Source organism: Elaeis guineensis, chromosome 2 (genome assembly GCF_000442705.2).
Source record: "Elaeis guineensis isolate ETL-2024a chromosome 2, EG11, whole genome shotgun sequence".
Taxonomy (NCBI): domain Eukaryota; kingdom Viridiplantae; phylum Streptophyta; class Magnoliopsida; order Arecales; family Arecaceae; genus Elaeis; species Elaeis guineensis.
The window spans coordinates 10,043,086-10,064,970 of NC_025994.2; the positions used below are offsets into that span (position 1 = coordinate 10,043,086).

The 21,885-nt window shown below is 37.3% G+C and overlaps 2 protein-coding genes and 1 non-coding gene across 5 annotated transcripts; 1 reads left to right on the forward strand and 2 right to left on the reverse strand.

Annotated features, from left to right (window-relative positions):
• The first annotated feature begins 771 nt into the window (after positions 1-771).
• Positions 772-4,201, forward strand: LOC105061039 (tubulin alpha-3 chain). Of its 2 annotated transcripts, XM_073251552.1 has the most exons (5): positions 777-1,012; positions 2,563-2,797; positions 2,920-3,290; positions 3,372-3,832; positions 3,915-4,201. In XM_073251552.1, the coding sequence occupies exons 1-5, from the start codon at positions 920-922 to the stop codon at positions 4,093-4,095; spliced, it is 1,341 nt and encodes a 446-aa protein (XP_073107653.1). In that variant the 5' UTR covers positions 777-919; the 3' UTR covers positions 4,096-4,201. The 2 variants fall into 2 exon arrangements, with proteins under 2 accessions (XP_010943272.1, XP_073107653.1); XM_010944970.3 differs by having other exon boundaries at positions 772-1,012; positions 3,372-4,201.
• Positions 4,202-4,709: 508 nt separating this feature from the next.
• Positions 4,710-13,637, reverse strand: LOC105061047 (xylulose kinase 2). Of its 2 annotated transcripts, XM_010944986.4 has the most exons (12): positions 13,520-13,637; positions 13,254-13,400; positions 11,483-12,134; positions 11,314-11,402; positions 8,500-8,564; positions 7,448-7,503; positions 7,242-7,362; positions 7,080-7,154; positions 6,266-6,319; positions 6,069-6,163; positions 5,811-5,985; positions 4,710-5,162 (listed from the first exon to the last, which is right to left on the reverse strand). In XM_010944986.4, exons 2-12 carry the CDS (start codon positions 13,307-13,309, stop codon positions 4,930-4,932), a joined length of 1,671 nt encoding a protein of 556 aa, XP_010943288.1. In that variant the 5' UTR covers positions 13,310-13,400; positions 13,520-13,637; the 3' UTR covers positions 4,710-4,929. The 2 variants fall into 2 exon arrangements, with proteins under 2 accessions (XP_010943288.1, XP_010943282.1); XM_010944980.4 differs by lacking the exon at positions 13,520-13,637 and having other exon boundaries at positions 13,254-13,452.
• Positions 13,638-13,709: 72 nt separating this feature from the next.
• On the reverse strand, positions 13,710-13,783 carry TRNAT-AGU (transfer RNA threonine (anticodon AGU)). The gene has a single exon. It is a non-coding gene; the product is annotated as a tRNA-Thr (tRNA).
• Positions 13,784-21,885: the final 8,102 nt, after the last annotated feature.

The window sequence follows — 21,885 nt, forward strand, 5'->3', positions numbered from 1 at the left end:
GTAAAAATTTTCGAAGAAATGTGAACATACGCTTGGGTTTCCATGGCGGCGAGGTTGTTGTTGTACTTGATTTAATTCACATATTGGGACTTCATAATTCATCAATTGTTTTAGCCCTCGTATCCAAATCTGAGAGGCTGGCCTTCGCCCGGACAAACAGCTACATGTCGCCAAGAAAGCTTCGCTGGAAGGAGACATTGCCATGTGAGTGGGTTCACAGTCGATCCCGCATGGAAAGCCGGCCTCCCATCCTCTGCAACCCCGCTGACACGAGATTGATACGTACCGTTCACGTGGCACGTAATAGCAGCCTGCCACGTGTACCATTCGTACCAAATTCGTGTACCCACTGTAGACCATGGGAGAGCCAAATTGAGCGGCAAGATATTTTTAAGGCAAAGGCCGTTGAAGCGTCGCATCATACACATCTGGCGCACCCGTTAAACTGCCCTGCAGGTTCGGATTACCCAAACCGACACCGATTTCTCCACCCGCTAGATCTGGATCAGACGATGTCAGTGCCAAGAGGACCTAGCTCGAACCGAATGGCGATCCCGTAATTTAATGTTACTTTCAGCCCCTTGTAAAATCTAAATCAAACAGTGAGCGGCAAAACTAGGCACGGGAGCGGGACGTTTAACGGCGCCAGTTTAGTTAGCCTGTCATTATCCGCTGCCAGCCGTCCGTTTCCTCACGGCCAACTAACTCCGTTTAAGAAAAGAAACCCCAGCGTCCCTGTCTGCCGCTCATCTCCTCTATATAAAACGACAGGCGAGGCGAGGCGAGGGTGGCGGAGGCATCGGAAGGCGTCTTCGTACACGCCGGACCTCAAATCTCTCGTCTTTCTTTTCCTCTATCTCGCCTTCTCGCCGTAGGCTTCTCAAGTTCTCTTTCGCTTCTTTTCTTCTTCTTAGCGAGAATGAGAGAGTGCATCTCGATCCACATCGGGCAGGCCGGTATCCAGGTCGGCAATGCCTGCTGGGAACTTTACTGCCTCGAGCACGGTATCCAGGTTTGATGTCTTCCCTAAATCTGTCTCGATCTGTTCTATTTTCTCTGCTGTTATGTGATTTTCTTGATTTTTATGGTTTTCTTCGATGGTGATCGCTCCATTGATTGATGCTGGTTTCTTCCGTTCTTGTCGAATTATGGTCAGATATGGGTTCTTGTGATGAAATAGCTGTAAATGTGGCAAATGCGGGTTTTGTTGTCGTTAATGATCGATTTTCTTATGAAATTTGTTTCTCCCTCGATCTTTTCTTTGTACCTACCACGCCTTATGAAATTTGTTTTTCCCTCAATCTTCTCTTTGGATCTACCACAATTTGTTTCATTTCCGTATTCATATATTTCATTTGTTGAGTTTTGGACTTTTTTCGGCTGGCGATGGTTCGATCTATTTCGTTGAATAGTTATTCTTGAGATTCTTGGTACGTTTGTGGTCGGATTTAGGATTTTATGACGAATTAGTTGGTGATCTTTGGTAACTGTGGGCCTCACCGTAGTTAATGGTTATGTGGCCGCTGTAGATCTTAGATCTAGGGTTTTGTAGGTATCTTCATAGCAGATCCAGCGGAATGAAGGGTATTCATTCAGATCTGGGCATTTCATATGCTGTCTTCGTTTTTATTTTTGAAATGCACGTTTTCCCTGTCTTTGAGATCTGCCACGTCTCATTCTTATTATAGTTTTGCGTGATCTAAATCGCTAAATTCTCTTACCGTGTTTTCTTTCGATTCCTTTACATGGAGCTGTAGATCTGGTCCTATCCATTGCTATTTCGAGCAGATCCTGCAAACTGAGTATTATCTCCTTAGATCTAGGCATTTGATGGCTTTCTTCTGCTTTGTCAATAACTTGGTGCCCAATTTCGTTATTCGAGACTGTTAAATCTTATTACCGTGATTTTATGTTTGCCCCTTTCTTGACTGGATCTTGTCTTATCTGTGAATACTGTTGTCTGAGGCAATTGTGCTGTAATCTATGCTTTCATTCTCTTTATCATCTTTTCTTATCCATGGTTTCTATATATCTTTGTTCATTTACTTGTTGATGAACTTGATATATATTTCCTGTTATCATCAGCATTAGTAGGTCATGTGCAAAGTTAGCATTTATTGATGACGTCAAATGCCTTATTCATAACCATAATCGTGTTCGCCGATTCCTATGGATCTTCCGAGAGATTTTTTTTTTTTTTTTGTTCTTGCCTTCCTTGCTTGGTTGTTTTATGCCAGTTTATATATTTCACAGAGTAATTGAATATATGTTGCTCTTTTCTTACATTGTCCATCGGTACAAATCCATAATTACCTTGCTGAAACCCAACCCTGTACTTGTGTCATCCTTTCTGCGGCTTCACTTACCTGTTTCAGTATATGGCTTTTTTTGGTCTTAGTCATTTTCCTTCCAGCAAAGATTTGCATCCTTTTTTTTAACTTTGATGATGATTGTGCAAATAGCGGCTTGGTATGATAATGCTGTGCACTGTTTAGTTTTCCGTAATTTATGTGCTGTTTCTACCATTTCTTTTTTCCCTAATAACTCTATGCTTTCTTGCAGCCTGATGGCCAAATGCCCAGTGACAAGACCATTGGTGGAGGTGATGATGCATTCAACACCTTTTTCAGTGAGACTGGTGCTGGAAAGCATGTCCCTCGTGCTGTGTTTGTTGATCTGGAACCTACCGTGATTGATGAAGTGAGGACTGGAACTTACCGCCAGCTCTTCCACCCAGAGCAGCTTATCAGTGGCAAGGAGGACGCTGCTAACAACTTTGCCCGTGGCCACTATACCAGTAATTTCCCCATTCCTTCATCCTTTGAATAGATATTATAGCCTATGATGCCTCTATGCATTCCTAGTTTTTTTTTTTTTGGCCCCCTCTGAATACTCAATGCATGCCTCCTATGTTTGCAGTTGGCAAGGAAATTGTTGACCTCTGCCTTGACCGCATCAGGAAGCTTGCTGATAACTGCACTGGTCTTCAGGGCTTCCTTGTATTCAATGCTGTTGGTGGAGGCACTGGCTCAGGCCTGGGCTCTCTTCTTCTTGAGCGTCTGTCTGTTGACTATGGGAAGAAGTCGAAGCTTGGGTTCACCGTGTACCCCTCTCCCCAGGTCTCCACCTCTGTTGTTGAGCCCTACAACAGTGTTCTGTCCACCCACTCCCTCCTTGAGCACACTGATGTTGCTGTGCTTCTTGACAATGAAGCCATCTATGACATCTGCAGGCGCTCCCTTGACATCGAACGCCCCACCTATACCAACCTCAACCGCCTTGTCTCTCAGGTCTACTGTTGCTTAACATTATGACTCGGCCATCTTTCAAACGTCCTTTGATGGTTTCTGACTGGTCTTGTTGGTTTGCAGGTGATCTCATCCCTGACTGCATCACTGAGGTTTGATGGTGCCCTGAATGTCGATGTTACCGAGTTCCAGACCAATCTGGTCCCCTACCCGAGGATTCACTTCATGCTTTCCTCGTATGCTCCTGTTATCTCTGCGGAGAAGGCCTACCATGAGCAACTCTCTGTTGCTGAAATTACCAACAGTGCTTTTGAGCCTTCTTCCATGATGGCAAAATGTGACCCTCGCCATGGCAAGTACATGGCTTGCTGCCTCATGTACCGCGGAGATGTGGTGCCCAAGGATGTGAATGCAGCGGTTGCCACCATCAAGACCAAGCGCACCATCCAGTTTGTTGATTGGTGCCCAACTGGCTTTAAGTGCGGTATCAACTACCAGCCACCTACTGTTGTGCCTGGTGGTGATCTGGCCAAGGTGCAGAGGGCTGTGTGCATGATCTCCAACTCGACCAGTGTTGCCGAGGTGTTCTCCCGCATTGACCACAAATTTGACCTCATGTATGCCAAAAGAGCCTTTGTTCACTGGTATGTTGGAGAGGGCATGGAGGAAGGTGAGTTCTCTGAAGCTCGTGAGGATCTTGCTGCACTGGAGAAAGATTATGAGGAAGTTGGGGCAGAATCTGCTGAGGGTGAAGATGGTGATGAAGGTGATGAATACTGAGAGGGGCGGTCTTCGATCTGTTGATTGCATGTGGTTCCCCATCCTTTGCATGTTTGTTGTCCATTAGTTGTGGCTGTGTTCCTTTACTTTCTTGCTTGGATGCTAAAACCTTCAAGCATTTGTACTGTTTGAATGTTGCTTTTGGTATGCCATCTACTGTTACCGTTGGGTTATCTCGTAAGGGCTGTTTGATTGCTTACAGAAGTGTTGCATTAAATGTCGTTTAGGAGTTAGCCTAGCAGGACATCTGCGGCGTTGACTCAAGATGATTATCTCTCCCCGTTCCGCTATAATTCCCAATGTTAAATTCTCATTTTCTAAAACATGACCAGAAGAGTTTCAGCATACAAGCAAACTACTGAAGCGACCAGAAGAGTTCCAGCATACAAGCAAATTACCGAAGCCACTTCACGGGCAATAAAGGACTGCTGAATTTCATTCTAAAATAAGCACATGTTATCCTGAAAAAGCATGAGCCTGATCAATAGGGGAACAACCCTAGAATTCACATTGTAACAATTACACAAACGCATTGAAGCCTGGCACGCTCAAGCAGCTGTGTGGAAGAATCCATTGCCTAAATTAAGGATGTAAGGATGGGTTTAGCCTCTTAGCAGGCCATCCATATACCAGGTCATGAAATAAAAACACTGTTGCTCTGCATAAACAATTTCCACAAGATAACATTCAAATCATTAACATGATTACTTAAAAAAGATGATGCCTCAGCAGGACCACCAGTATCATAACAAATTTTTTCTCCCTAGTTTTATTTCTTCCAAATGTTACTACGAAATTAACATCAGAACAGTTCTTTTGCTGTACAAGCAATCAGAATATTGCAAAATTAGTACCGAAGTACCCCGGGTGGATGAATAGCTCGTTATTTTTAGTAGCTGGCCTAACTGCGCCCAAGCCTTTCAACAAGGTTTTTCTCAATTTCCATTCTCTTCTTCATAATTAAGGTGTACTTTGACAGCAGCTCCTTGTCTCCGGCAGGGACTGCAAGTTTGGCACTAAGAGAGGTTTTATCTAACTTGTCCTCATACATGGACGAGATGGGCACAAAACCACCTTCATTGTTGCACAACCACCCATGAGCTGCCCTCAACGCAGCACCCAAGGAAGCAGAATCTGTTGGAACAACAAACAGGATAAGTAGAATGCAAATAAAACTCAATAGAATCTAAGTCTATAATTATACAAAGGAAACTGTTTCCAAATGAGAGGAAGAAATTCTTTATTGTTCAAAAAATAAGAACAGAGAAACAAAAAGTAAAACTTCGATGTTGAGAAGCGCAATAATCCTTCAATTTTCTATCCCATTTCCAGATTAGACTGCATCTCACTTTCTGGTCGTGTTTAGAACTAGTTTGTTAGAGGTTATTTCTTTTAGTATTAGTCTGGATCAAGATTCACGGACTCGGTATCAGAACCCAAGCCAGTTGCCAGCCGGTACAGTACCATATCATACCATATCGTACCAGCAATTTCTAACTGACATATCACCTAAAGGAATGCAAAGTATGTATAATAAATTTATGACGTTATACTTATCCATGTGAACAACCTTTCTGAAATGATAATATGATGTCAAGTATAGCCTTAAAGATGTTGATGATGTATTTACAAACAGGTTGGTGTAATGCTCAAACAACCTAGTCAAAACTGTGATAATCAGTGGATCATTTGAATCCTGGATATAGAAATGGTTATATCAGATCAAAATATTTAAAAGACCACAACAGACTAGATCAAAGCTGTATCAGGTCTTCAACATACCAGGTCTTTGAACTGTATAGATGGGACAACCAAAAATGCTAGCAATTGATTTAAGAATGCTCTCATTTGCTGATGCCCCACCAGTTGCTATTATCCGCTTGGGAGGAGTTGGCATACCAAATCTCTCTGCATGGCCTCGCATGGAGAGAAACTGGCCTTCTATTACAGCACGCACCTAAAAGAATGAAGTGGTTAAGCCTCAACACCTCAATATCTAATGTTTCTGGATCAATTACAAAGAGTTTATATGGAACTCACCTCTGAAGGAGGGTCAAACTCCTGCATCTCACGCACTTTTATCTCCTCCACCGAGTCACCAGTCAAGTTTTCAAGCACATAACGGTGAAATCCAACTTCATACATCAATCATTATTATCTCAGAATCCAACCATTTTGACTATCACATCAATGAAATAATACTAAAAATGTGAGAAAAAGGGAAATGATCCAAATACCTGGTAAAGGGGGCAATATTTCATGGTCTTTGTAGTAGAATCCTAATTTGCCACCTATCGCATAAAACAACAGAGTAATGCAAAGACCACAATTCCGCAAGAAACCAAAAAAAATGACTGGAATGTGGACCCAGAGTCAGCGTTTTCAGCATAACAAATAGCTAACCATACAATATTTCACATTCATGAATGTTAGTAACATAAATAATATAGTAAGTTAATAGAGGAAAACTACATAAAACATGGTTGTGCATGCAAACTGACTTCTAGAAGAAGCATGGGTAATGAGTTATATACTTCCAGAAGATAGAACTTTAATTAAAAAAAATATAAGATTTTTAAGACAGTATGACAAATTACTGGAACATAACAAGGCTGAGTTGTAACATTTAATATATGCAAACAAGAACAAAATAAAAAAGAAAAGGAAATGAGCAAGAATTGTAGCTTCATGAGTGGAAACATCACAACCTACTTCTTGGTTAAGCCCAAAAGTCCTTGACTTATCACCTTATATGTGGTTAATTGTCAATCTACCAATTGATTACACACAATGATATGGATATGAACAAAAGAGAGTATCTAATGTTCACTGCCTTGAGAAATAGGCAATGTGATATTACATAATGAAGAGATGAGATAATAGAGGATAGAAAAGTATAATCACATGCCATTCAGAGGAGGTGTTTTCTCCATAGACTTGCTGGACATATCACAACAGTATCTAAGGTCCTTTGTCTTGAGAAACCCATTTAATGTGAAAATACATAAAGAAGATGGCATCAAAGAGATTGGGTAAAATATAAGCATATACCATTTAGAGGCGGTGTCTTCTCTAAAAACTGGTTGAAAATATCCCAAGAGTGCTCTGCACACCGATTTCGCACATCTATAACAATGTTACAAGAAAGAGGTTAGTAAGAGGTGTTGGCATAAATAACTCAACCAAACTAGTAGACGTAATCATTGAGGTTACCTTCACGTATTAGAGAACCATTTTTGTAGCAAAGCATAACCATGAAGCAACTTGGATCAACTGGGTTAGGAAAAATATGTCCTTCTAGTCCTGGCCGAGCCTCACTAGTAATTCCAAAGACCTAAACAACAATGAACAGATGAATATTCAGAAAGAAAATCCAAGCGTTCATATGAATAAGCAAGAACTAAAATTAGGAAACTTACTGTATGACTGGTTCCAAGACTAATTGCTAAATCGCCAGGAGTATTTAGGGTCAAACCTAGGTAGATAAAAATATAAAAAATGATAAATAACCAGAAAGCATGTCAATTAATGAACAAATTAAAGCACATTTAATGTCAATAGAAAACACCCATCTACATAAATGCAAATCTGATAAAAAAATTGTTGTTTGTCTTAAACTGTTCAACTTCCTCCACCTGTTTGAAATTACTTTAAGTTGATAATAATTGCTCAAGAAAACTATCTACCATAATATGCACAGACATGAAAAGATTGGATCTTAGAGATTACTAAGGACAAAGAAATGTGCTTGAGGAACATTTGCAATCAATTAAATTACACTTTTACATGGTCATTGCATGTGAATAACTGCAGTTCTTTTTTCCTCTTTTAGTGGTATACAGGTTTCAAGAGGCAAAGACGGTAGCAGAAGTGGTTGAGATTTTGACTTTCTTCTTTCCAATCCAATGCATTGGATGTATGTAGCAGCCAGATCTGTAGGAAATTCTCAGAGAGTTCATACAAAAATACTCTGAAACATGGTTATATATTATGATTCAAGCAGGAATCTCACATATTTATCTGATCTATGAGCTACTGCATTTGGATTCTGGGAAAGGGATTCTTTTTCCATTTGATTATCATGTCAAGAAACCATTCAATGCCACACCAGCAAGAGATGAATGCCTTATAGGATTTCTCATCATATATTAGTACAGATTCATAGATGAATTTAGGTTGATACCCCTATATAGCATCAGACATCTTAACAAAAGACTTCAGCTTTTGATATCTTATCATCAACACTTCACAAAAAGGAATAGGTTATTAGAAATATGTGTATATCATTTAGTCTCATATGTCAACAACAATGCACCATTTGATCCTTACCGAGAGAGATCGGAAGAAATGATTTAATAGTTCATCTACCTATACTAGTACAAGACAAAAATCAGTACAACAGAAATCCGAAAACATTGAGATATATCAATCAACAGAATTCATGTCTTTTGGAAGAAAAATGATCAAGCACCTGCCAAGCTATTGGGATTGTCTCCAGACCACTGTATAATTAGGCAGTTGTCTTTAAAGTGGAACCTGCAAGGATTTGATTCAGCCAAATCATCAATCTCATATCTATGCTAGAAAGAAACATACCATCGATTATTTCAATGTCTTTTTAGCTTTAGATTAAACCTTACATCAGCCATAATCTACAAAGATGGGTGCCAGCAGGCAAATATAAATCATCACTTTGATGATCTTCATACAATATGCAATGGCTCTACAAGAGTTGGACCTAATGAATACCATTTTTCTTATGGAATCACTCTTCCAGTCATATTATTTTTATGCTTAGTCCATATCATTAGCTGAAGACTTGTAAGCTGTTGGTTGTTGGAGTTACTAGTTATTTGACGTACTGGGTGGGAAAGGCTGTTCTGCTATTCAATGTTCATGTAGAAAGCTAAGGACTTAAAAAAGGGAAAATAATCTACAAGCTTAAGTTTCAAAGAGGAAATGAAAAAAAAGAAAAAAAACTTGAAGAAAAATGCTGATTTATGACTTTCACGAACTACTAAAAACTCAAATTTTTTCAAAAAAACAGCAGAGTAAGGACTCAAATGTATTTTGATAGGTAAATTTTATTTAATTTGATGTTTCTGAGCATTTATAACAACTGTTTTAGGTTTAGTCATGTGTCTGTTCTTGTAGTTGGATATTGCTTATTATCTAATGCTTAAGGACTATTCAGATTCATTGGGTCTCTATGAAGGAGGAGAGAGGGCTTCAGTGCTTTACTTTTGTGAGGTTAAGTTCTTATCTTTTCTTATGTGGTTGTGCAATCCAGTGCCATTAATAGAATGTGCAATGCTACTAGTTAAATTCCCTTAGAACAAAACAAAAGAATATCATTCTATGTGATACTAAGATAACTAGCATATCTTGATGGTCTTTTGATAATCAATTTGGACAAAGTTCTTCCCACCCACCAAAAGGTCCCATTGTGAAGGAAACTAGTATATAACCTGCATATTAATGCAATTTTTCTCACTTTTTGATTGTTCTTAAAATGCAGTATAGAATATATATAATAAAGTAGATTTCTGAAATAGAATAGAATAGAATCCATATAAGAACTTAACTATTTTCTAAAATAAATTGCTGATATTAATAATTATGATATACTATCAGTATACAATATTCTAAATTTCTAACAGTATGTGTATGTCGACCGATATAGAAAATAATATATTACTATAAAATAATAAGATCATGATCCAACTACATATAATAAGAAATAGAAAAATATTGCATCTAGGGGATATTTAAATGCAATATAGTGGTTTTATTTGTAGTTTGACTATCACTTTTAAGATCATGATCATAAAATGCAATTGAAATTAATAAAATATTAGTGTAATCTAATGACCTGCATAGGATATGAGTAGGGTACAATACTAATAAAAAGTTCTTTTCATTAATAGCAGAATGCATTGGACAAATATGTTTATTCTGAGTGTCATTAATCGTTTTATTAATTTAGTAGTACTAATAAAAAGTTATTTATTTAATTATAATTTAATACTTTAATCAAGATTTGCCATTTCGATACCGGATCCGTGGTAGTACCATCCTATTACAATGTCGGTACATAGTTTGGTACGGTATGATAGTGTTGGTATGGGGCGGTGCACCATATCAATACAGTATGATACGCCCTATGCCAGATGGTATGACAAACCTTAGGTTTAATAAGCTGATAAACTTCTTATTAATGATATTATATTGTTATATTTTGATAAAAAATTGTGTTAAACAAGAGCCTTAAATTTTTTAAACATACTAAGCTCTCTTAATAATGTTATCAATATGGGCATCTATGTGGAGAATGGAGAGCTCTTTGAAAGTAGAGCTTCCGTTTTATTACATATACTAGCATATAACCTGCCCATGTGCGAATCTGATTTTTTAAAATCTGTTTCGAGTTGTTCTTTGTCATAAATTATTTTTAAAATATTATGTAGGCTTAGCAAACCATCATGGTGCCATTACGTTATTATAAAAGCTGTTATTTGAAGCCATGAAATAAATTCTGTATGTGCATACTAGAATATAGATTACACTAAATTTCAAGGCCATAGATGGTGCTGATTGGCTTGAGTTTAAGTTAAGATAAATTATAAACATGTAATTGTATTATATGATAATATACATATGTATGTACATATTAGATGACAGGAACCATTGTTGGTATAAGGTCCAAGATCATGATCAGTTCCTTCCAGGGGGGTGGCAATTATCTTCCTCAAAATGAACATCATCAAATATCTAGGATGTAGATACAATATTGTCTGCAAAGATTTCTATTAGAATACAATAAAAGATTCTTCTTAGTTCTAGTAATATGCCAATTTACTCTCGAATAAACCAGGTGAAACAGAAATATATAGATTTAAAGATTTAAAGAAAAATTAGTTTATCCAGTATGAGGACACGGGACATGGGCATTATGGTCAGAACATCCTGCAACAATGTACAGTTTCCTGTAACTCAATCACATTATTATCCAATAGCTAATATATGAAAGCTCAATTTAGATGTGCATGTGCGAAAAACATTTCCAAACATCTGTCCTGCAGAATGCAGTGCCAAGAGTCTTTGCATGGCTGTTTATTCTCCATATCCTTGCAACCATACTAACAAAAATATTTAGAAAATATTTTTGCAGAATCTAAAAGTGATATGAGTTCGAAAACAGAAGCACATCAGAACTTCTATTATACTAGATACAACTGCTAAGTTATATAATTAGCAAAATGATCACAAGAATCATGGAACTCACCTCTTAACAAAATAAGGAGCTATCAAACCAGCAACTGCATAAGATGGGGCCAATTTCCCAAGCTTTTCTTCTAAACCTGGAGCTGTCGCCTATGGGATACAGTACAATTATCAAAACTAGAAGTTGCAGCTGCCTAATAACTATTAAACTGAAGTATTAACAGACAGACCTCTAAAACAGTCTTAGACCAGATACGTTGATTAATATCCATCAAGTTCATCCCTGCTCCATCAGCCTCATCAATACTAGCATAGTCCCCAATCAGAAGAGAGGCCATGAAGGAACTAACAAGTGAGATTCTCTCGGTCTCACTGTAAACTTCCCTTTGCGTTTTAAATATTTTCCGGATCTGAGGTCCAGTGAATCTCTCATAAGCACGAGACCCTGTAAGCTTTGATAATTCCAATGCACCACCCACAGCTTTCTCTATTTCTCTGCACTGCGAAGTGGTGCTACTATCCATCCATATTGGTGAATCCTTTGCAGAGAAAGCATTGCCTAGCTGCCTGACTAAAGGCTTAGTAGGGTCCAAAGATGCCAACATGGCCTTACTGCCTTTGTTCCAGTACACACTACCATGTTGCTGTCCGCTACCAGATATGGCCACAACCTTTCCATAGTCCACTTTTGATTTCAATTTCTCAAGTATGAGGTCCAGAGCCTCCACCCACATCAAAGTTGGAGAGACAATCCTACCATCCACCATGGGGTCCCTGTACACCCCATCTTTGGTCTGGTAGTGTGACAATTCAGAATCAAAATGGACAACATCAGAAGCAACAATATTGAGGTTGTCATCTAGCACAGTTGCCTTAAGTGATCTGCAAACAAAAGAAATCAAATTATTTAAGTAGCATATATTATTTTCACTCAGAAATTTTTTATGGCTAAAGAGGCAAAAAAACTTTCTCAATTCATTTTTTTCTTCTGAGAGAAGTCAAAAGACAAAAGTTAAGCATGAATAGCAATAGATGCCTCATTTATGCTGTCTAGAGAAATGCAAGAGTTCCAACAAGGGTTCAAACTTACATGACTTTGAAACTCAACTAAATCAATTTCTGTTTACTATCACGAATACAAAAAGTGATAAAAATTCATTTACTTTTCCTTCTTCCTCGTTGTAAAGATAACAGCAGAACTGGCAACATGTAACAGGGGGGAAGCAATGATGCATAACACAAAGGTATTAAGTTCTTATTTTTTTATTTTTTTATTTTTACATAAAAGGAGGATGAAAAATTTTACCTGCTTCATTAAGGAAATGAAGTCAAAACAACAAAATGCAACAGCGTATAGGATCTAATATAAGAAAGAGAAGAGAAAAGACTAGGAAAAGCCTAATTGTAAGTTATCTTTTTTACATTATGGAGATGAATTAGAATGGATATCCTTTTGCCCCAATTTCATGATTAGATCTTTCAAGAAAAAATTTTGACAGCGAAATTAGTACAATAGGAACGACAGCCACAAGCAGTAGGATCTAATATGCTGAATGCAAGTTAGTACAATGGGAACGAAAGCCACAAGCAGTAGGATCTAATATGCTGAATGCAAGTTAACGAGAATCTTTGATGTAACCTGAGGCTAAATATCATACATGTTCTAAATAATAAGATTTAGGCATTAAAATTGTAACTTCTCACCATCATCTGAAGGACCCAATAAATCAAAATTTCGAATATAATCCATCTATTCCTACATAGTTCTGAGGAAAAGAAACCATATTAGTAAATCTCAGTACACACACACACAAAAGAAAAAAAAAAAAAAAAAAAAAGCCCAAACTTTCCGAGAATAAATCCCAACAAAAAAGGATTAGAACCTGATCCAGACCCTAAACCGTGAGAACCAATGGATCGTTGTTCAGATTAAAAGACAACCTTGTCAGCATAATAGCATCAAAACTCTGAACAAAGAGAAGATTTTGAACGGAAACTTACTGAGTTGAGCTATCGAATCCCAGGAATAGAGAATCCTTCGGCAGAGAATAACCCATCAGGAATCCGTCCCAGAACTTCGGAATGAGAGATCGATGAAAAAAAGTTCAAATTTTTCTGGAGATGGATGGGTTTGGTCGTGCTCGTTTTCTACCTCCAGAAGCAAACAAGGAAAGGAATAAAAGAAGAAACATTATGGATAAAGATAACGGAGAAGATTGTATTAGATTGGATAATAACGAATTAGAGATATTTTAGCAGAGTATTACCAACGATACGATTCAAAAAGAGAGATTGTACAAAAAAAACAGAGAGAGATCGGGAATTTGATTTATTGACCGCTAAAATTGAATCGTGGGAGAAAATTAGGAGGTTATTTGGAGTCAAAGTTGCGATTGTTTCCAGGATAAGTACGATTTATAAACGGGAGCTTAATTTGGCAAAAAAGAAACTTATAATTGCTTTCGTTGAGAGTCGAACTCAAGACCTCCCGCTTACTAAACGGGTGCTCTAACCAACTGAGCTACGAAAGCAGGTCGGTGTAATGTAAATTTACCTATATCTGAGCCTTGCAGTCTCCCTTGTCATCAATATACATCATAGCAATGATAATTATAATTATTATCTTCATTTTTTTCTATAAGTTACAATAGTTATCTAATATTGTATGAAAGAACTCGCACTATATGCTAAAAAACTGGCTATTATAATTAAAGTAGGATAACTTTAAAATAGTGAACATCCCAAAAAAATAAAAAAGAAAGAAAAATCTAGAACAGTGAACAAACTACCACAAGAGGCCAAACTCAACCATATGATAATATAATAAATAATAAAATGGATGAGGTAGACATGAGCATGGTTCATACAGCCATAATGCCGATCAATGTATATGACCTGCCAAATCTTGTTCGAAGGAGAAATTATCATATAGATCAGGCTTCATAGACCAATCTAAATCCCAAAGCATATATATTTGATTTTAAATTATTTAAATAGAAGAAAGTAATGTGGTGAGTGACTATTGGATTGGTTCATTGGGATCTCATCTATCTCATAATTAGACTAATGGAAGGAGGCAGGAAAAACAGTGGATTAACGAAGGGCAAACCCACCTAAGGACAGTGAAGTCCACAAGGGTCAGCACGGTGATGCGTTGCATTGTCTAGGCTCTACCACTCACCCACATCTTTATCAAGTCCTTTGTTGTGAATTGAAAACCAACATCGTCTCCCTTGGAACGTCATCCTACGAGCGCCTTAATGATCACCTCTGTCTATAAACCAGACAAAATTTTCTAGGCTGTCATTATTGTGTAATTTCATCGTCATCATCAAACATCATTTAATCAATCTTACCCAAACCCGCATTATAATAACATTTAAAGGTATAGTGTATGAGACTCTCTATGGTAGTATGGGACACTGTTAGATTTATGGTTCCAAAAATAAATTTCAAACTAAATTTATCAACTAATTTTATATTTAATTTTGGAATATATTAGGCCATGGTTTTAGGTATGGAAATTAATTCAACCTATGAATTTAGTGCAAGAAATATGTGCCAGTGAGTTAATCTTGTGTGGGAGGTAGAAAGACACGTCTCTTAAGATGTCTCCTAGAATTTGTAATCTTCATTTAACAATTTTATTTGGGTGTTAAATATGGTTTATGAAATTTACAAAGAGAGAATCTCTTGGTATGATATTGGATGTCTATAAATATCTCATTTGGTCCTACAAGTGAGGCATACTAAAAATCTAGCCTGACTAAAGGCAAGAAATCAATTATTTATAGATATCTTTTACTGCTATTTAAAGAAGAATTTTTTTTACTACTACTCAAAAGAGGATTTTTTTTTTACTACTATTCAAAGGAAAATTTAGAGCTAAAATTCTTATAGTATCATATCAGCCATACAGAATTAATGAATTTTCACAAAGATTATCATAAAAATATTATAAAATTAGATGTTTAGTCTAACAAATACAAGCAATTGCTGCCTCTGCTATTAAATTGCATAATAATTTGATATAAAGACTTTAGATTTGTTAAGTTCTATAAATGAGAAATTTGAATTTTTCATAGGAGAAATCTAAATTATTTTTGTAAGGAGTAGATAGCTTAATTTCTTCGATATTATATGAGATATATTTTCAATTTTATAGTTGATCTTTGTGTAGTTAATTAATATATGCTATTACTACTTCATTTGAGTATTGTACATCACAATTGGATCTATTAGTTGGAGACTAAGGTTGAGAAGATTCATTTGATACTACACGTTGATCTAAAGAGATTAAGGTTGATGCTTAGTCACTTTCACTTTGGTCTTGAAACTAAGATGAGTTGCTATTAGGAGGAGCATGACAGGTAGCAAAGTTTATCAAGACCTTAAGATTGTATAAGATTTGACCGTAACATCAATCGACTCAAGGATGACATTAAGATCGTTGCAAAAATAGTGAAGGTCGAAGCTGGTGAGGTCTTTCCAATATTGCTCGATCGATTAGCTTGGGATAGAATTTCAAAATCAGAGATTGTATATACTACTAGTTCAATATTCCAATAGATCAATGGAAGGTTAATTAAGTTGGCACATACCTTAAACTAAGGCTTGTTGGGCGTGCCATCCTTAAATCGACCCCAATGATTTACAAGTCTAACAATCCCATCTCTCCAGATGTGGCCCATGGTCATGAGTCTTTAGGCAACCTCATTGAAAGGGCAGGAAATAAAGAAAGTATTCTCTATTGAAAATTTTTTGGTCATCCAAGATCCTAGCATGTTTGAATTATAGGTAAGGGTAATGGCAATGTCATCTATTTTGACAGGCCAAACAAATGGTTCTACAAAGATGATCCTATCTTAGTATGAAAAGAAATCCACCGTTTGTGTGGTGAATGAGTAGAAGGCTTTAGTTTTAAAGTGATGGTTTTTATTTGGAGGGGGAGACTATTGATCGGTTGCAGGGTGGCCTTGGAGAGTTCTTTTGTGTGTATTGGAGTTCTGGTTGTGGAGAGTTTGAATATTTACAATAGTATTGAGAGTAATTTGCTTGGATAGGAAGCTATCATTTAGAAGGCTGTAGCTTGACTTTTAGAGGATCCGACTTGCAAGATCTAAAGGATGGCCCAAATAGTGACATGAGAATCATTGTATCATATTTTAAAAGAAGTCTTTCAGGTGGTCTAAATTGCCGCAATGAAAGTAGACTCCACCTTTGCTAGGTCTCAACATCAATATGAGCTGTTTGCTAGCTCCAAGATAAGTTTTGCTCACTTTACATAAATTTTTACATATCATTTTTTAAGAATCCTCATAATACTGTCCATGAATGGGTGTGTCTCTCAAGGGTCTCACACTCCAAGAAATTTTTAGGTTTAGCATTTTATCAGACATCTAATAATCAATGACTACTGCATTGACTCCAGCTAAAATAGAGAGAAGATAGTTGGACGGATGATAGAGGTTGGCCAGTAATGAAAGCCAATAAGTGGACGAGCGGAGCTTCTCTCTCTCCTTCCATCTCTCTTTTTCTCCATCCAACTTAGGGAAGAAGATGGACAAACATGAACAATATAGGGGTTTACCCTCTAATCTATGGAGAGAATGGAGGAGGTTCCTCTCTCTCTCTTCTTGCTCGAAGAAAAGAGGGATGCATGTGAATGTAGTTTTCCAATATGGTGAAAGAAGGCCTTGAGTCCAAAATAATGGAACCTTTCCATCTCTGCATCCTTATCGAGTATATCCTGATCTCAATGATCATTTTGTGACTGGATGATCTAGTGTATGAAAAAACATTAACAATGCTTTTGCATGAAAGATACAATAAAACCATAATGAATTGGAGCTAACTTTCGAGGTTGCCTCTGATTTTCTTTTCTTCAAGAGATATGTTACTCTCTTATTTGATTTTGTCCAATAGATCTATTATCAAGTAGATATCCTTTTTCTTCCTCAATATTCTCGATGGTTGTCTAGCTCCAACTTTTTAGTTGAGTGCGTAGGAATCTGAGTTTGAGGTTAAAGTTTACTGCTACGTTGCTGAAGTTAGGACCTTTTATCCACTAGGTTTAGATTAAGTCATCAAATCTAGGATAAAGATACCATAGGTTTTTGAAATGAAATGGCCTCTGGCTCTATCTACAGTATTTTGGTAGATGAATAAAGGAACATAAGAGTAGGGTACACTAAGATGTTGGTCTCATAAGTGCCTTGAGTGATGTTAGGAGAAAACTGCACCACCATTTACTAGATATAAAGCACATGTCTAACTTTGCAAAGCTGGTTTTCTCTCTAAAATTCAATCACATAAACCTTTCATTTGTAACATTAACTTGGAGGAGTTCAAGGTAGTCAAGAAAGTTGTTGAATTTTTAGGATGCTAAAGAGCTGCCCCCGGCTCCTTTCCTTTTGAATGAGAACCTGGTGATGTTGAAGTCACCAACCAAAATCCAAGATCCTATGTATAGAGAGAGCCTTATCGTTTGAAGTTTCTCAAAGAAGATATTTTGACTTTCTTGATCATGAAGACTATAAACATTAGTGATCATCCATTAACACCCCATGCGTTGAGAGTGAATAGATGCTGATGGAATATACACCGAGGTAAGCAACCTTCTCTTTGATCTCAAAACTATTCCAACATGTTGAGAGCTCATCGGAGGATCCTTTAGCTTCATTGTGCTACCACTCATCAAATTCGAAACCACATGCTAATCTGAGGAAATTAAGGGTGAAGTGTGCAAGCTTAGTTTCTTAAAGGCAAACAAGCCAGTTTTTTTTATCGTTAACATATGGTTTGATCACTTATCTTTTAGAAGTGAAACCCATGCCTCTTACATTTCCAAAAAAAACTATAGTATATAAAGATTTTGATGCAGATATAGAGCAATGTGCATCAGACTTGAAGTTATGCAAGTGTGTGTATGACGTGGTTCAGGCCGAGAATGGATGATATGATTTGCAAACCAAGTATATATAGCTATGAAGAATAATAGAAGATGGAGTTGTCCATACAAAAACCTAAAGCCATTACTTAATTCCAAAGAAGAGAAGTACATTGTTAGACACCTCATTTTGATAACTTTAGTTCCAAGACTAATGTAAAACTTCATAAGTTTCCATGTGATCACCTTTTGCCGATAAATATCCTAGTATGGAACCAAGAAAATCCAAAAAGAAACATTGAAGGATCTAGCTGGGTTACGTATCTTGGCATAGCAGAACACAAAAGACCAAAACATGACATTGTAGGCAAAACGATAAGTTGAAATTGAAGGATCTAGTGGGATCACACTGAGCTAAATATTACTTAGTAAGCTTCTATCTTTTTGCATCGATGCTTCTCAAGGTGTTTGAGCTTGACAACAAAAGAATCACACCCATCGCTAAAGAGCAAGAATCTATATCTTTTGCTAAGCTTAACTAGGTCTCCAACAATCAGAAAATTGATAAAAAGTAGGTCTTCCTCCTTGAGGTTCAAGTTGTTGATTCCCAAAGCATCAAGCTTCTTGTTTGAAAGTCGGTGACTTCTCTTTTCCCCAGAGTACAGCAAGTTCTATTGGTTTTAGTGGTACATTCTAGATGATGTTTAAAAGGCTAGGTAGGAAGTAGGCCTTGAGTATTAAAAAGGCTACCTACATAGGTATGGGTGGGGTGGGAGGTAAAGTATTTTCACTAGGTAGGGTAATGGTTGATAAGAAGTACCTATTCAAGGGGCTCAAGACTTGTGCTAGGAGACATTGGTGGCCAGTGACCTCAGGAGGGAGGGTTTGAAATGAGCTAGGGGGGATAAATTAGGAGGGTTTCTTTGAGTTTCGAATTAAAGCAATATAGGATAAGTGGAAACAACTCAAAAGTACCATAAGAAAGAAAATGAGAAGGTTAGGAGATGAAACACAGAGGTCGAAACTCTCGTAAATGCATTATATTAAGGGACAGAGCTAAATTTTAAACTAAAAGTGGATCTAAGGTGGATAGGGTTTGGTTTGGGTCTAGACTTGTTTATCATTGATTTTGATCACTATTTCTAGGATTTTTTTCACTCTAATGAACTATGATCAGCATAGTGGTGATGACGCCAGTTACCTATAGTATTACTAGTGTTAGTATGGCCAAAGCAAAACTCCCAGTCATTATCTCTTAAGCCGTCTTGTCCTTGATCTTGAGAAAAAGATGAGCCACCATCTGGGGGAGCATGAGGGGTGAAAAAATTTATTAGGATCTTGAAATTGTATGTGTAAGGTCCGATCGTAACATCAATCAACTTGTGGATGGTAGTAAGATTCCTCTCAAAAAAAGTGGAGGTTGAAGTTGGTGAGATTCTTTCGACGTATACTTGATTGACTTACGTAGGATGGAATACCAAAGCCGAAGATGCCTGCTACAGTTCGATATTCTAATAGATCAATGGAAGGTTAATTAAGCCAGCACACATCTTAAATGAAAGCTTGTTATGCATGCCATTCTTAAATTAACCCTAATGATTTATCAGTGGAGTAAACCCATCTCTCGGATGTGGCCCATGGCCATGAGTCTTTGGACAATCCCGTTGGATGGGTAGGAAACAAAGAAAGTATTCTTTTTGATTAGTGTTTTGGTCATCCAAGAGTCTAGCATGTTTGTCTTGTTTTTTATGGTAATAGCAATGCCATCTATTTTGATAAGCCGACCAAATGACTCTACAATGACGGTCCGATCTAAGTATGCAAAGATATCCATCATTTATATTGTGAATGGGAGGAAGGCTTTGGTTTGAAAGCGATGGTTTTGGTTTAGAGAGTAGGGAGGCTATTGGTAGGTTGCGTGGTGGCCTTAGAGAGTTCTTTTGTGTGTGCTGGATTCTTGATGATGGAGAGTTTGAAGGTTTAGAATGGTAGTATGGGTAGAAATTTGCTTGGATAGGAGGCTAAAATTTAGAAGGTTGTAGCCTGGCTTTTAGAGGATTTTGCTTACAAGATTTTACAGAGTAGCCAAAATAGCGATAGGAGAAACATCTTATCAGGTTTCAATAAATTTTTTTTAAAGTATGGTCTGAATCACCATAGTGAAAGTAGATCCCATCTTTAAATAAATTGGATGCACAGAAACCAAGAGTGGGAGCTCTTAGGGTTAAAGAGTGATGGGAAGTATCCAAGGGGTGGGGTTTGTTTGTTGGGGGAGAGGCTGTGGGTAGCGGTGCGGAGGTTGGGTTGCAGAGTAATTTACCTTACCTAGGAATAAAGTGTGCACTTACTCGTGTTGAGGGAACCTTTCCCAATGCTAGAGGAATAGAGTGGTTGGTCAATGTGTCGTAGATGTGTAGGGAATATCTTTGTATTTGGTTTTCCATAACTAAAAAGTTCACTAAGTTTGTGGGATAAAACTTCTATAGCAGGATCGATCATGGAAGAAATTATGATCGGACATGCTTCGAAAATATCTATCAAAAAATGGATGGTCGCGCGTTAAAATACTAAGAAAAAAAAAATGAATAAATCCTAAAGATATTTGAACAGTTTAGATAAACATCACATAACCGTTCTTTTTTTTTAAGGATATCCCAATATATATATATAGCAAACAATGACGGTTCGATCATAATTTTTTTCATTGTCGGCTTGATTATAAAAAATTTTTCAAGTTGATGATCCTTTTAATCCTCCGAGATGTGACTCCAGATCATTTCCCGCTCAATAAAGACGGATGTTTTTAAAAACCATCTAGGTTAGAAAAACAAGTGACGATGGGTGGTTTCTAATGAGTTATTAGAGGACCAAGGCCCAAGATACTCGGACTAAGGAGGTTGGGTGCTATAGCAATGTAGGCGGTGTCCCATCATGTACAGCCAAGTGGTGCTATGTTGGCTCCTGTCAATGGAGGGAACTAGGAGTAATTGAATGAGGGTGGAAAGGTTTTAAGATAAGAATGTTACATCCGTTGACTGGAGAGGTGGTACAAAGAATGGCAACATTGGAGCTAGGAGATGGTATGACACAGAGAGGCATGATGGTACAAGGACAATGATGGAAGGGATTGGAGTGGGGAAAATGAAAGCTGGAGGGTGAAGGCTGGAGTGGGAAGGTAGATACGGAGGTTGGGGTGGAGCTTGAGACCATATATAACTAATTGTAAGGACTACTTTGAAATTTTTTAAACCATACTGTCCTAAGTAAAATTGGTCCTAAGTTGAGAGAATGCTTAAATAATTTTTCTAACTATTAATTATATTGGCTTTGGCTCAATCAAAATGCATTACCATCTTGGGCCACCAAAATCGCGTCAGACTGCATTTTGATTGAGCGTGCCAACACTGACCTTTACTCTTTCATCTTCCTGATCTCATCTTCACACCCTCTTCCTCTAAAGATGTCTCTTTATTCATCTTCTATTGACCATTTCATTACATAATCTTATCTTAGTGCGGAATATAACTCCTCCATCTCTCATTCTTCTTTCAATAATTCTTAAGAGACAAGTATGTGCTAGATTCTATATATAAAATGTCAGGCTTTGACCATCCCAAGTAGTTCTAAAAGCAGAGGGCACAAGCACAAGTCTTCAAAATATAAAATCAATCATCTTTTCCTTAAAACAAAATGTTATGGGAAAAATATCCAAGGGTCAATTTAGATATTCTTGTAGTGTCAGAC

Excerpts from the sequence above, each read along its gene's own strand:
- LOC105061047 (XM_010944986.4), bottom strand. The coding sequence starts at position 13,309 with ATGGGTTATTCTCTGCCGAAGGATTCTCTATTCCTGGGATTCGATAGC. Across the intron at positions 8,565-11,313 it reads GCTCCTTATTTTGTTAAGAG|GTTCCACTTTAAAGACAACT; the intron begins GTGAGTTCCATG and ends AAATCCTTGCAG. Across the intron at positions 7,363-7,447 it reads GTCTTGGAACCAGTCATACA|GTCTTTGGAATTACTAGTGA; the intron begins GTAAGTTTCCTA and ends ATTGTTGTTTAG.
- LOC105061039 (XM_010944970.3), top strand. The coding sequence starts at position 920 with ATGAGAGAGTGCATCTCGATCCACATCGGGCAGGCCGGTATCCAGGTC. Across the intron at positions 1,013-2,562 it reads GCCTCGAGCACGGTATCCAG|CCTGATGGCCAAATGCCCAG; the intron begins GTTTGATGTCTT and ends GCTTTCTTGCAG. Across the intron at positions 3,291-3,371 it reads TCAACCGCCTTGTCTCTCAG|GTGATCTCATCCCTGACTGC; the intron begins GTCTACTGTTGC and ends GTTGGTTTGCAG.